The 14,743-nt window shown below is 47.8% G+C and overlaps 1 protein-coding gene across 1 annotated transcript in view; it reads right to left on the minus strand.

Moving 5' to 3' along the window:
• Positions 1 to 783: 783 nt before the first annotated feature.
• The window catches only part of LOC135904296 (adipokinetic hormone/corazonin-related peptide receptor variant I-like), a 34,725-nt gene continuing 20,765 nt past the window's right edge, over positions 784 to 14,743 (minus strand). Inside the window, exons 3-4 of the mRNA XM_065434926.2 lie at positions 8,286 to 8,490; positions 784 to 3,468 (exon numbers count right to left, since the gene is read on the minus strand). Coding sequence (XP_065290998.1) covers positions 2,807 to 3,468; positions 8,286 to 8,490 — 867 coding nt within the window. The 3' untranslated portion in view covers positions 784 to 2,806. The remainder of the gene's footprint in view (positions 3,469 to 8,285; positions 8,491 to 14,743) is intronic.

The raw sequence follows: 14,743 nt of genomic DNA on the forward strand, positions 1-14,743 counted from the left end.
ATCCCGCTTTCATGGACGGATGCTGCAAGGAAACTTAGCTCGTTTGCACACCAATGCGCTCTATCTGATTGGAACTGCCCAACTTCAGACATAACGCCACTACATTCCATGACCCCTAACTTATGTTTCCGGGTGTCATCAGGGCTGCCCCGAAAAGGCCCGACCGTTTTATACAGCTATGGTTAATGGTGGCGTTTACCAATGCACGCGCTTTCCTCATAGGAATAGCCGACTCAGCCTGTGACCACTGTGGTGATAAGGATACCATAAGCCATATTTTACGCCAGTGTCCACAGTATATATATACAGCACGCAGAGAGGCTCACTTACCAGTGTGTTCAACAAGTTCGACGACCCACCTCTGTCGCAAGACATAATGCTACAACGTAGACGTGACTCTTTATCCTATCAGAGGACTATCAGAGCAGTATACTGTACTTTTTGCGACGCAGCAGTCTGGCCTAATGCCTATTATAAGTTCGTTTCTTTTTCTCTGCTCCGCCCTCCTTTCCGAACCCCTTTTTCCCAAACCACGGGTAGGGTAGCGAAAAGGAGAGTTGCTTCAGGTTAACCTCCCTGCCTTTTCTCTCTGTATCTGTCTTCTTATTGCGTATGAATTTTAGGACTCTAGGCATCTCTTATACATATCGGCAGTATGTACACCCTTAAAAGTGATCATATTTGTGTTACCGGTCACTTTACGCCAAGAATTTAGTGTAAAATATTTTCGGCAATAACCATTTCACGATGAATACCCACGTTAATGCGATTAGCGTTGAAGCTGCAGCGGCACAAACTGTATCGCCGCCGCATATCATGTGTGGTGCGCGTGTGCGGCAGGGTGCCCCTCGCCCTTCCCTCTGGACTCCGCGCACCATCTATCCGCGAAGTCTGCGCGTGGCACATGTGCGAATATGTATGTATTCAGACAAGATTGCTTGAATACATCTGTTTGTTTATTCATTTTTTTATTAAGAGTGCGTTCAAGGCTCGAGCGATTTACAGAAAGTAATGGTAATTACGTGCAGCGGCGTGCAGAAAATACAAATTAAAGAATGCATCTTTAATGGCACATTTGAAGTTGGAGTCGGTGATGGTAGCGACGGAGCGAAGGGAAGTGGTTTGATTCGATACTGGTTTTAGGGATGAACGAGTTATTGTACAGGTTACTTCAACAAGATGGGACGCCAACCTCACATTTGGGATCCCTATGGAATGAAATATATGTTGAAAAAGAAGATCGCCTTTCGATGCTTCATTCTGATGATCAAGTTTGTGAAAGAGGCGGAAGCGAGAACGTCTGTGGTGTGAAGATATGACGTCGGTTCGATTAAGCCCTGCACCAAAGAAATGGTAGTGATTTTTAATTTGTTAGCGTTCTTAAGGTACTTTCCGCGTTTTCCGGGGGCTTCGTACCTTCGCATTTCTCTACCCGTTTTCCCGCCTACCTGGATCACTGGGTAGTTGATGGTCGAATGCGCATTGGGTTGTTGGGATGAGGGGACAGGGTTCGAAACCATCCGTCTGACTAACTTCGCCCACTGATTACGCCGCGTTCCTCGGCGTTCGCACGCACCGGCGCGCCGTGCATTTCGGCGGCCGCGCACAGGCTTCGCGGCGGCAGCGCTAGATGGCGCCTAGTGTTCCGAGGGAAGCGCGAAAGCGGAGTCCCGCTGCAGCACTCGCTTCACACAAAACTCGTTTCGACGGTGGCGATACGCTTGTCACTATATTGATTCAATGCTAAACGCATTACCGCCGATAGTCATCGTGAGATGGGTTATGGCCATTTTTTTTTTGTGTCATTGAAGGGTTGCACGTATCCCGTCGCACACAACCGTTGACACAAGGTGGTGTCAATAAGGTTCATTGAAGAGTGGTAAATACTCAGTGTTACATCCCCCTTGACCGCAGTTGGACTGGCAGTTGGTTTCAAACTCAGTTTAATCAGTACAGCAGACTCGTGCTTTACCTATTAAACTATGAACTAGCCAGTGGCCAACATTGCGGGAATACGGTAAGATACTATGACCAACAGACAGACAGTCACATAAGCACTTGGAAGTGCGTAAAGTGTCTTGGGAATGTCAATAAGAGTAAAAATATTTAGTATATATATTTTCCCACTCAAACTACCTAAATGTGTCTTCAAGGTGAAGCACAATATTTCATATACTGCGTACATCCATTGAGTAGCCTCAGTGAGCGCTGTTAAGGTAGGAAATGTGTGTAATAAAGATTGAAATTTCCCTACATGCTCAAAAATGTCCTTTTCTTTATTGATATTTTCACGCGTGCGCGCGTTAACCAAACTTGAAGCAATTGTTAGTACGCACCAGGATGTTGAATACTCATACTTAGCAAGAGCCCACTTTGGGATTTCTTCCCCTGCATTGAGCGTATGTGACCGAAAGATCACTATGCCATCCTTTCTTTAGTATGTGGGTTTATTTCGTAATTTATATTATGTTAAATTTTATCTAAGTTTTTCCTGAATTAGGAAGGTGGAGGCACTCTTTCCCAGTTTTCCGTATCTATGTGTCGATTCTTGCTGTGTGTAGGCACAACGCGTATACAGATTTCTGACGAGATCAACGTTCTTTTGCTTCCATTGTAATATCGCCATGAGAGAAGGGCACGCGCTTGACATAGCGCACTATGTTTTTTATTCCCGATTGGTTCAGTCTTTGTGACCAAGATGCTCGGCATTACGCTGTTAGACTTCAGTCCAGGAGCTAAATGGTCGAAACAAGAACATTCCTTGCCGCTCATGGCTCCCAGAAGTCAACAAAGCCACGCCTTTTTCTCACAGGCTTTGGTTCTTTCTGAGCGGCGAGCTGCAGTTAGACTTTAGGCAACGCGCGCTGTGCACCGAGCGGGCTTCAGGCGCTCGCTCAGCGTGCACGCACAAAACGTCCACACTGAACACGCACATTTCGTGCGCGCCAGCAACGCACAGCGAGCAGCACGGCCTGTGGAGAGCGCCGTACTCGGCCTTGGGGTGAACAGCGGCGGCGGCGGCGGCGGCGGCGGCGGCGGCGGCCACAGTCCTCGGGACCCAAGAATGCAGCGTGCGCTTGGAGAACCGCCTCAAAGAGGACGAGAAGCGCCGATGATCGTCCCGGCCCGGGACCGCGTCGGCCTGGCAGCAGCGGGACGACAAGCAGCGCCCCGCACTCAGGCGCCCCGTGTAGCTGCCGTAGACGAGCGGGTTCACGCACGAGTTGGACACGGCGAACATGAACAGCGACGACTGGAGGTAGTCGTCGACGTGCTTGGCGCTCTCGGCGTCCAGCTGGTACCACAGCACCATCACGACGTACGGCGTCCAGCAGAAGAAGAAGGCCAGCACGATGACCACGGTCAGGCGCAGGGTGCGGTACTGGGCGCGCTGCATGCGCTGCATGTCCGAGCACCGGAGCCTCGTGCGCGCGCGGGGCGCCGCGTCCGCCACGCCCGGTTCCTGGGCTGCGTTAGACGCGCAGCTCGCACAGGGAGTCTACACGGGGAGCGGCGAACACATTTTCGGTTCTCGTGCACTTGCCCATGCATGAACTGTTTACGCGAACATCCACCGAATTATCAATAAAGGTTAATCGCACCCTACAGCCACGTCAGAAAGTGCTCTGCTATAGTTGGCCCACATTCGCCTAAATATAGATGTCTGACGGTATGTCTCACATTTACACACGCGACCAACATATCATAAACAATCACTAGCGATAAAATATTGTCTCAACTCTGACAGTTTCATACAGTGTTCGCTGAAGATCACCTAAAGTCGTATACAAGTCACACATAACGGCGACGTAGCGAGTCCGTGTTGTACGACCATATACACGCACTGACCCCGCACGGAAGCGATGCAGCAAAGCCTCGTCTGGCCTGCTCAGCCCCTTTTGTCCCACTGGGCGGGTGAGGTTACCTTGCTTCTGTGCACTACCATTTCAACTTGTTTTGTACGATGCTCCCTAGCTGGTACGTGTGTGGATGGGATGGGTAGTCACCAACACTTAAAGGTGCAATCACAACCCAGTGGCACATTATGCACGCATCATTGTTCTTCTTCCATATTGGGTTTCCCTTCCTGCATTCCCATTCAATTCACTTTACTATGACTTGTATTAGTAATGTGCCTGCCTATTGTCGTCTGTATAGATTCTGCTGGCTCATTATATATGTGCCAGCAGAATCTATTCATCCTTAACCCATTCTTTTTCAAGTTTGCAGTATTCTTCCTCAACCCAGGCATCCAGTCTTTGTTCGTTCAGGAGCCCACGCCGATCCCAGCTTCCAGCACTTCGGGCACTTGGTCTTCGTTCTCTCATCATTACGCTCGCCTTCTACACATTGCATCAATAAACGCTTTACGCGGGGTTTTCGGTCCTCGCTGAAGGAGTCTTGGACACTCTGCAGTTGCCGTGCCCACCATTTATTTTTCCAATTGGCTTTTACTTTCAAAGACATACGTTGGGTCATTACCCCTCATTTTTTCTGTTTAATTGGCTTTAAACCCGTTATTGCGTTTCGTAGGTACGGGTTTCCCCCTTTTTCTTTAGTTTCTTTTTATCATCGGGGAAAAGACGAAATCCGGGGCGGGTGAGGTAGCGACCGTAAATAGTGGCAATGAGTGGCCACGCTTGTTTTAGAATACGCCTCAGAACAGTCTTGTGCTGCGCATCTGAACGGTGACGAACATTCCTGAAAGGAGACGCTCAGGCGGAGCAACAACCGGCATTTCATACAAGGCTAGATCCGCCTACAGCCAACATAGTCGTCCTCCTCCTCCACAGCTTCACATATATTTTTTTTTATTCATAATGAGGCAATGGAATAAGCTAGTTAACTTCATAACTAACAGCGAATCTTTAGGTGATTGTTATCGTTACTCAAAAACCAATTTACATTGGCAACTCATTCTTATGAGCATTCTTTTCTTCGGGCTGACCTTCAGCGTTTATACTTCTTTACGTGCTGAATACCCTCTATTGTGATATCTGTTCAAGAAATGCTACTTTGTTCACCTATATTTATTTTGTTTATCTACTGAGAAACGTGCAATCAGTATTATGTTCTTGTTCTTAGTGCTTCATTATGCATTCACAAGTTTGTTGGCTGTCAAGTATTGTCTTGTAGAATATATTGTCCTGCCACCATGTATTCGTTAGACTACTAGTGCTTTTCATTCTCTTGTGCTAATCTTGTACTGCTCTATACAGGGTGGAACGAGAAGAAAGGGGGTTAACCGGAGGGGCCCGATTTTTTATTAATCATATCATGAGAAGCTAACGAAGACACCAAGAGAAACATATGGTAAATTATTTGTACCAACCTACGGAATTAAAGAAATTATAAATTAATGGCAGTGAAAGGGGATGAAGAAACAACTTGCCGCAGGTGGGGAACGATCCCATGTCTTTTCATTACGCGTGCGATGCTCTAACCAAATGAGCTACCGCGGCGCGGTTTCCCTGTCCACTTTTTTTTTTGTATTTATGTGTTACTACTAGAACTAACCTTGGGAGTGTTAGCCAGCGCCACCACTCAGACACCTTGGCGGCGTATGTGGAACATCCTTTCTGCTGCAGGCGTCACGAGTACGTTATCTTTCTGGGTGCGTGATCTTTCTAGCTCAATTGCATCGCACGCGTAATGCGAAGACGTAGGAGCGCTCCCCACCTGCGGTAAGTTGTTTTTTCATCCACTTTCATTGTCATTATATTTATCATTTTTTAATTCAATAAGTAAGTACAAGTAATTTCCCCTATGTTTTTCTTGGTGTCTTTGTTGGCTTCTCATGATATGATTTATACAGGGCGGGTTTTTTAGCACCATACAAATTTTTATGGAAAGGCTACAAGACACTGAAGGTGGTGACCTTGCAGTTATCTCCAGGCGAGGTGAACATAATTATTTATCTGCTAAAAACGTGAGCTTCGGAAGGCTAATAACAAAAATTTATTCACTAACTTTTTTTTGTAGTGCTTTAGGGGCAGTTGTTTATATGGCGAACTTGAAGGCAGTCTCATTTTAATGCGCGCTCACTTTTCAACATCTCGAAGGTCGCGCCTAATTCGAGATATTTATTATCGAATTTCGACGGTGAATCCAGGCAATATCGAAACCGAGCGTGCCGGGATATCAGAAAGAGCGACTCCACTATCAATAACAGAGCGACACGGCCCGTGACAAGCCCAAGGAAATTGGAAACCGAACGCCTCAACCAGTCGGGGCAGCTGCTGACACGGCACGCTTCGCCTGGCAAGCATGTGGCGACTGTGTGCTGGGTCAGGATTTGGGCCGCGACATACGATCATTCAAAGTTCACCCTACAATTCTTCGTGGGGCGTTCCCATTGGACGCGCAGCGGGACGCGCTCGGTCTCAACGCTGCCTCGATTTACCTTCGGAATTCGATTATGAATATATCGAATTAGTTATGTGCGATTTTCAGGATATATAAAAAATGGGTGCTCATTCAAATGTGACTGCCTCCGAATTTCCCATTTAAACAACTGCCCCCAAGAGAGTGGTCGCGCCAAGCGTCTCTATAAGGATGTTCTATGCCGCTTGTCGACGTCCGTGGCATAGTGGTTTCAATAACGGGCATCTGTACTACACGTAGTGTGTACCGTCGGCAAATTTTAATGGTGCTTATTCAATTATCTATAACAGAGTTCTTTGATGAAAACGATGGCTTCACAAAGTCACGAAGCCGTTTGAAGCCCGGAGGACGACGTTTGGGCAAATGTATGTGTGACCATCACTTTTAACAGGGATAAGCGGGCTAGTTGGTGGTCGTTATTGGTATGCATCATGTAACCGCACAAAAACAAGGGACAAAGAAGGAACACACAGTACAGGCGCGGAACTTCAACTAAGGTTTACTCCGGGAAATCTCACATTTATACAAGTATCGTAATCACACTTGCTAATAATCAGACAGCCATCACGTGACGCTGGCATGCGGGCGTGAGTGCCGCAAATTTGCTTGTAAATATTCGAACTCTTTATCGCTCAATGACACTGAAGGGCTGCTTACGCAGCTGCCAGATTGCATTTTTATACAGTAAGCTTCAAAAATTTCTCGGCTCAGTTGTGACGCAAACATCTTCAAGACTTTAGTGTCGCGGAACCATGACACATAGCGTGTTCTTACAGTTGCAACGACTGCAGAGCGCAGGATTTCAGCATGATATCGTCACCTCGGTGCTAGAAACCCTTGCCAAGGAAGCGCGGGGCCCATCAGAGCTCCGCCCAAGCGTAGAGCCGCAACGTCGTAGACCTGTTACCATCCCGTACTACCACCAAATCTCCCACCGCTTCAAAAAGGTGGCCGAAAAATGTGAAGTACTGGTGGTTTTCACGGCGCCCAAAAAACTGGCGGGCATGCGCAACATGGTGCAGGGTAAGAACAAAGAAATGAATGTGGTATCAAGCACGTCGACAGGTTCGTCCCATGCAGAATAGGGGTAGTGTACAAGATACCTCTCCCTTGTGGCAATAGCTACATAGGGCAGACGGGACGGTGCCTCAACGTCAGACTGCAGGAGCACCGCGCAGGAGTAGAAGGATTGGCGGGGGGTGCCAAACTGGCTGACCATTGTCGCCACTGTCGTAACTGCACGCCCAGGTTGCGCGACACTAAAGTCTTGAAGATGTTTGCGTCACAACTGAGCCGAGAAATTTTTGAAGCTTACTGCATAAAAATGCAATCTGGCAGCTGCGTAAGCAGCCCTTCAGTGTCATTGAGCGATAAAGAGTTCGAATATTTACAAGCAAATTTGCGGCACTCACGCCCGCATGCCAACGTCACGTGATGGCTGTCTGATTATTAGCAAGTGTGATTATGATACTTGTATAAATGTGAGATTTCCCGGAGTACACCTTAGTTGAAGTTCCGCGCCTGTACTGTGTGTTCCTTCTTTGTCCCTTGTTTTTGTGCGGTTACATGATGCATACCAATAGTGACCATCACTCCCATGTTGGCTGTCAAAATAACGCATTTTAAGTCCGTGCGCCCACTAGTGGGAGGCGGTAAGCGGGCAGCCACGATACCAGTACGGGCTTTTTCGTCTCTTTCGTCTTTCTAACCACCACCTCCCATCCCTAGTGTAGGGTAGCAAACCGGAGACTAATATCTGGTTGAACTGCCTGCCTTTCCTCATTATCGCTCTCTCTCTCTTGGGACACGAAACGGAAGGATCAATGTAACAGAGAAGAAAATGACCCCGGGCACCTGGCCAAAGAATGCCACGCATTAAGATGACGAGGAAAGTTTCTTACCGTGTGATTCTTTCGCTTGGCGATGTATTTCCCAAAGTATTCGGCCATACGAGACAATGATGGCGCCAAAAGGGATGCCGTAGAGTACAAGCAGGCAGAAGAGGTTGTACAGCGTCTCATGAACGGGCGATGGGAACGACGAGAAGGTGACGCACTGCCAGAAGCCCTGAACTTCCGGGTGCTCCATGACGCGGAAGATGAGCGCCTGCGTGGAAAATCAGATTCAGCGAAGCCAACGGCATAACAAGGGTTCTCAGAAACATGCCGAAAATTAATGTCGGACAAAGTAACCGGATCACGCGAGACTAGAATGGTGGAATATATCGCTCTGAAAAAAAAGACTACGTGGTATAATGACCTCACATAGAAATTAACACCAGCTTCTCTGCCACGCTTATTGAAAACTCACATATTAGAAAAAGGTGGAAGTGTGTCTGCGCGTGTGCCTCCCCGTGCCTGTGCGCACTGGAGGGAAGGGGGGTTAAAATATTATAATATGCAAGAAGAAGCAGATTCAAACAAACACGGCCCGTGTAGGGTACCATAGAAAGCGCAAAATATAAATAAAATTGTGCATTATCACTACGCCCACATGGAGGCACACGCGCAGACACACTTCCGCCTTTTTCGAATATGTGAGTTTTAAATAAGCGTGGCAGAGAAGCTGGTGTTAATTTCTATGTGCGGTCATTATATATTTTTTTTCAGAGAGATATATTTCACCATTCTAGTCTCGCGTGGTCCGGTTACTTTCTCCGACATCAATTTTCGGCATGTTTCTGAGAACCCTTGTTATGCCGTTGGCTTCGCTGAATCTGATTTTCGACGCAGGCACTCATCTTCCGCGTCATGGAGCACCCGGAAGTTCAGGGCTTCTGGCAGTGCGTCACCTTCTCATCGTTCCCATCGCCCGTTCATGAGACGTTGTACAACCTCTTCTGCCTGCTGATTTTCCACGCGCCTGCGTGGCAAATCAGATTCAGCGAAGCCAACGGCATAACAAGGGTTCTCAGAAACATGCCGAAAATTATAGTCGGAGAAAGTAACCGGATCACGCGAGACTAGAATGGTGGAATATATCTCTCTGAAAAAAAAAAGACTACGTGGTATAATGACCTCACATATAAATTAACACCAGCTTCTCTGCCACGCTTATTGAAAACTCACATATTCCAAAAAGGCGGAAGTGTGTCTGCGCGTGTGCCTCCACGTGCGTGTGCGCACTGGAGGGAAGGTGGGTTAAAATATCATAATATGCAAGAAGAAGCAGATTCAAACAAACACGGCACGTGTAGGGTACCATAGTAAGCGCAAAATATAAATAAAATTGTGCATTATCACTATACCCACATGAGTAGCCGTGTTGTTACAATTTCTATTACACTCATAAAAGGGCATATTTTCACAAACATATTTTTACTTTATTTATTGTGTACTGCTAGCCTGAATTCAAGGCCTTAACATGTGCCCTTCTATGTCATCTACTACTTGCACATATGTAGTAAGCGCGCGGCAAGTATGCACCCACCTATACACGTAACACAAATTTAAACATCCTGAAAACAATCGATATTTGCGCTGACATATGCAAATTGCCCACTCGAACTGACGGTGACCGCTGCTTCTTGCTAGAGTTTGTGTTCCTAATTCTTAAACGTCAGCGATGACCGCGGAGATTCATCAGAGATGCATCATCAGTAGTGATTATTCACCAGTAGTGAAATGCATCACCAGTAGTGAAACCTATTAACTGTGACAACAGCAAGATCTCATAGCTGACACAGCCATTGTTTGTGTAGTGAGTTTATGACGAGGCTCGTATGCCCACGAGGCGGATTGGCCACACTGAAGCAAAAAAAAAAAAAGAGAGACGGACGGACCGACAGACTAACAGACGCGGACGGGTGGATGGACAGACAGAGAGAGAGAGGGAGAGTCAGTGAGTTGTGTTAAACATTACCTTGCATGCAAAGTAACGGTGTTTATCTATGTAGCATATACATAATACCATAGAGTTTCTGACTACATTACCTAGAGGGAAATCTGGCGCTGCTGCGCTGTGGTATGCATGGGAATGGCGGTATATTGTGACTTCGGATTGGCATCGTTCTCGGAGAGACAGGACACCTTGAAGACGCGCTTGGCAAGCACCGTTCCGTCTGTCACAATGATTCATCTTCTACGAAAATAGCACGTAAAAAACTGTTTTGGCTTGATTATTACGCAAAGACATGTTTTGTTTAACTATGAGAACTTGTTATTGCGTGTACGATTATATGTTACGTAAAAAGTACCAGCGGGCCGCTAAAGTTGGAGGACAGACGACAAGGTTGGCGCTCGCTTTGAAACAATTTGTAGTCTGTTCTTGCTTTTCTTCGCTTGGTCATGCACTGTAGGTGAGTAATTCGATGGGGGCGAAATGCGAAAACACCCGTGTGCTTAGATTTAGGTGCACGTTAAAGAACCCCAGGTGGTCAAAAATTTCCGGAGTCCTCCACTACGGCGTGCCTCATAATCAGAAAGTGGTTTTGGCACGTAAAACCCCAAATATTCTTATTATTATGTAGGTGAGTAAAGATGTAATATTCGTGAATGGAAACATTTTATGAAGATTTCACTTTAAAAACGCATTATTTGTGTAGCCATATCAACGTTTTGGACGAAGCGTCTTACAACACCAGCCAACGCGAGCCTCGCAGACACATGTACCGTCATTCCCATGTCGGCACGGTGCCCCCTTAAGAAACTCCCATAGATGTTGGCGCCAGATTTCCCTCTAGGTGTTATAGTGAGAAACTCTATGCATAATACAAAGCAAGACGTGTTTGCTTAAGGCACTGCTGTGCGCCAATGTTCCTAACCTGCGAGAATAGACAGTAGAGAGTTTTAGCAGTGCCGTGTTAACGTACGGTAAGTGCGTTTTACAGTACGGTATTACCGTTCCGTACTAACCTACCGCGACGACCGAAGATGTTTTAGCTGCGTGTGCCGCTCGATGCGGACGGCAATGTGATAATGATGATAGCGGCTAACAGTGGGGATTTGCAGAATCCAATAACTATGTGCTGAGCACGAAACATTTATTTTGGCGAATACTAGAAAGCTTTAGCTTGTCCATACAGGCATCATTCTTTGCAGAAGCGCCCGGCTACGGCAAACGTAGGAGGCAGCCGCAAGGCCGGTAGCGACATGTTGTGGCACTTTGTCCCGCAACACGTGAAACATCCTTTATGCGAAGCATATTACGAGAGCTCAACCCAGCTCCTCAGGCGCGGCGGTGTCGCCTTCAATACCCCGTGACACCGTGACGTCACGACAGAGGAGAAACGGGGCTCCAACTCGCGCCGTCGCTCGCGGCGTCGCGGCGGTATATAAGCAGCTGCGCTTGCCTCTGCTAGACACTCACGAGGTGAGATGCCTTCTGGAGACAGAGCTGCTCGTTGGAATGAGAAGCAAAGGTTGGGGCGTGCTACGGAGACTGTTTCTAGGTGGCTTTGGCTCAACTCTTGCAAGGTGGGCTGGGTGGGAATCGAACCAGGGTCTCCGGAGTGTGAGACGGAGACGCTACCACTGAGCCACGAGTACGGTGCTTCAAAGCGGTACAAAAGCGCCTCTAGTGAATGCGGTGTTGCCTTAGAAACGAGCTGTTTCTAATGCCCTCTTCGGCTGGTCGTTTCTGAGTGTTCTGGACCGCTCTCGCGAGCGGCGTTGTCTTCGGCTGGTTGAAAGAGCGTGCGCGCCCTGCGTTCGGCTGGTTCTTCTCGATTGCTCTCCATCATCGAGCGCTCTGAGGCGATCCGAGCCCTGTCATCGGAGCAGTCGTCGAGATTGAAACCTCATTGCAGCGCTGCGTCGCTGCTGTTGGCGACGGCCCACCGTAACCTAGGCAACCTAGGCCACTGCATGCCGGCGTCTCGACGAACGCTCGTCCCACGTCCGCCGGTTTTTCCGGCAGCGCCGGGAGCTTTGGATAGGCGAAACATCGGACGTTGGCAGTAGTCACGTGGTTTCGCATCTGCCATTTCCTCCTCCGAGGGCGAGTCGCACGTTCGGCTTGCGCGCTTGTCCTCTAGTTCTGAGCTCGGGGAACGACGGATCTGCCCGACTCTGCTTCGGGGGTGTAGGCGACCAGTCGAAGATATCATAAGGCTCAGGCGTGCGTTGCTTGCTCAGGCGCACATTTCGTTGCCGCGCCGAACGCTGCGTTGCTCGACGCTCACCGCGTCCAATGCGGGGCGCGTAGTCGCTGCGCCGTAGCCCATTGTCTTACACCCCTTGGCGGGTCGACGGGAACGCTGTCGCGTTCCACTCTTGAAGGCGAAGCAGAGTAACGCATGAGTTGTTTCTTCGTCTAGCCGAACCAAATATAGCCAAGCAACAGCAGTTCACCAGGCTAAACAGTGGTTCAACAACTAAAATAAAGGGTAGTATGCTTCGCATCCTGGGCTTAACCTTAGCTAAGCCACAGCCATTTTTTTTTGTTACATAGGTGTTCTTAGCTAATCAATACACAAAAAAGGCTGTTGTTTGTTGTTAATTGCACCGCTGCCGACACTTGACACCAGCAGATAAGTAGAATATAGTTAGTTACTTCAATAAAAACTCTGCGTCCCCTCTAAGCAAACTAAGTAAACTCTAAGTAAACTAAGGACTGGCCGCCGTCTGAAGAAGGGGGGGATTAGGGGTTAGTATCCCGACCCCCGCCACCCCTGAACCCCATCAAGGTTATAATAAAGTTTTCTCTCTCTCTCTCTCCCTTTAAGTAAACTTTGCATCAGTAGATGGCGCCAACAACACGAAATGTTTTTATGCCGCTTTTTATTTTGTTTTTATTTTCGATGAATTTCTCTTCTCTTAATATGTTTTTTTTTTACTCATTCAGCCGAAGTACATTATTCGCCTGTTACGTACGGCTACAATTTCAGTTCAGTTCAGCCCAAGTTTACCTTCCGGTTAGATGGGCTGTCATAATTGCTGCCATTTCATCGCGCCGCAGAAGGTGAATTCAAGTGAACTCTTACCTTGGTCCTATCATGCTGAAAAAAGCACGCGAGACGTGGCCATGCACGACGTGGACTCTGTGGCCGACGCCAGCTTCTCACTGTTTTCGCTCTCTGCGGCTCGGCTTGCAAAACACGGTGCAAGCCAAGCCGTACCGACTCCTTACCGTCCAGTATGCCTACAGTGCACTATTTCCTAGTAGAACCCGGGAAGTGGATGGGGAAACGGTGCCGTGGTAGCTCAATTGGTAGAGCATCGCACGCGAAATGCGAAGGTTGTGGGATCGTTCCTCAGCTGCGGCAAGTTGTTTCTTCATCCACTTTCATTTCCATTAATTTGTCGTTTCATTATTTCATTTATTAAGCCCAAGTAATTTACCCTATGTTGTGCTTGGTGTCAATGCTTGTTGGCTTCTTATGATATGACTAATAAAAATCGGGCCCCTCGGTTAACCCCCTTTCTTTTCGTTTATTAGTGTTCTCATTAGATTTGGTTTGGTTTGCTTGGAGAAATGTCCTTGTTGTCGCCGTAATCACCGTAGCGGGACATACCTACTGCTAAGTTGAGGATTCAAGTTCACACCAATAAGTATGAGGGCTACTTGAACTATCCGTTGTGTGAACAATGGCTCTGTTCAGTGTTCAGTGATGGCGGCGAGTCTTCCATTGATAGCCTAGAGGTATCGGTCAACTGTACGACCAGCACATGGAGCCATTACTCTATCTATTTTCATAAGGAGCTATCGTCCAACTTTTACTCAGTACGCTCCGGCATATTTCTGCATCGTTGACAGCCGCCGTCAACAAAACAACGGTGCAGTCTTTTGCAAACATCACTTACAGCACGTAAATAGACAGGGACCAAAAGAACGACGAAGACAAGCGCTTGTCTTCGTCGTTCTTTTGGTCCCTGTCGATGTACGCGCTGTAAGTGATGCTTACAATGGAATACCAGCTAGCCCGTACACAAACACTGCTTCAGTGCAGTCTTGTCGGACATCCTCTCGAACGCATCAGTCGGGCACTGTCTTCCGAGTCTGGATCGAATCTACTTCCCTCGCATGTCCTCGTGCACTAGATATGTTTTATCCTTCAGTGTGTATTTTGTGCGGAGGTGCAGTCGTGTATTCTGCTTGCTCTTTAATTCGCTCTCCTGAGCGACTCCGAGCCCAACCTCATTTACCATCCCACTCAGTGCGGAATAATAAAACTTTTTTCGCGAAGCGTACGCGCAAGATTAGATCAGTGGGTCGTAGAGCTAAAAACGTAGATACAAAGTTTGGAACAGGGAAAACTTGAAATTGGACCGTGGATCTCATCGCATTGGCGCGATCGCCTCGTTCTTCGCATTCCTTCAAACTTCAGGCAATGTATGTCGGTCGGTTAGCACGACGAAGCACCGCGTGTCGCGCGGTAGAGGATTTCTCATCTTCCAGTCCAACCGAACATTTGTGTGGA

The sequence above is a fragment of the Dermacentor albipictus genome, chromosome 1, assembly GCF_038994185.2.
Source record: "Dermacentor albipictus isolate Rhodes 1998 colony chromosome 1, USDA_Dalb.pri_finalv2, whole genome shotgun sequence".
NCBI classification, from domain to species: Eukaryota; Metazoa; Arthropoda; class Arachnida; order Ixodida; family Ixodidae; genus Dermacentor; species Dermacentor albipictus.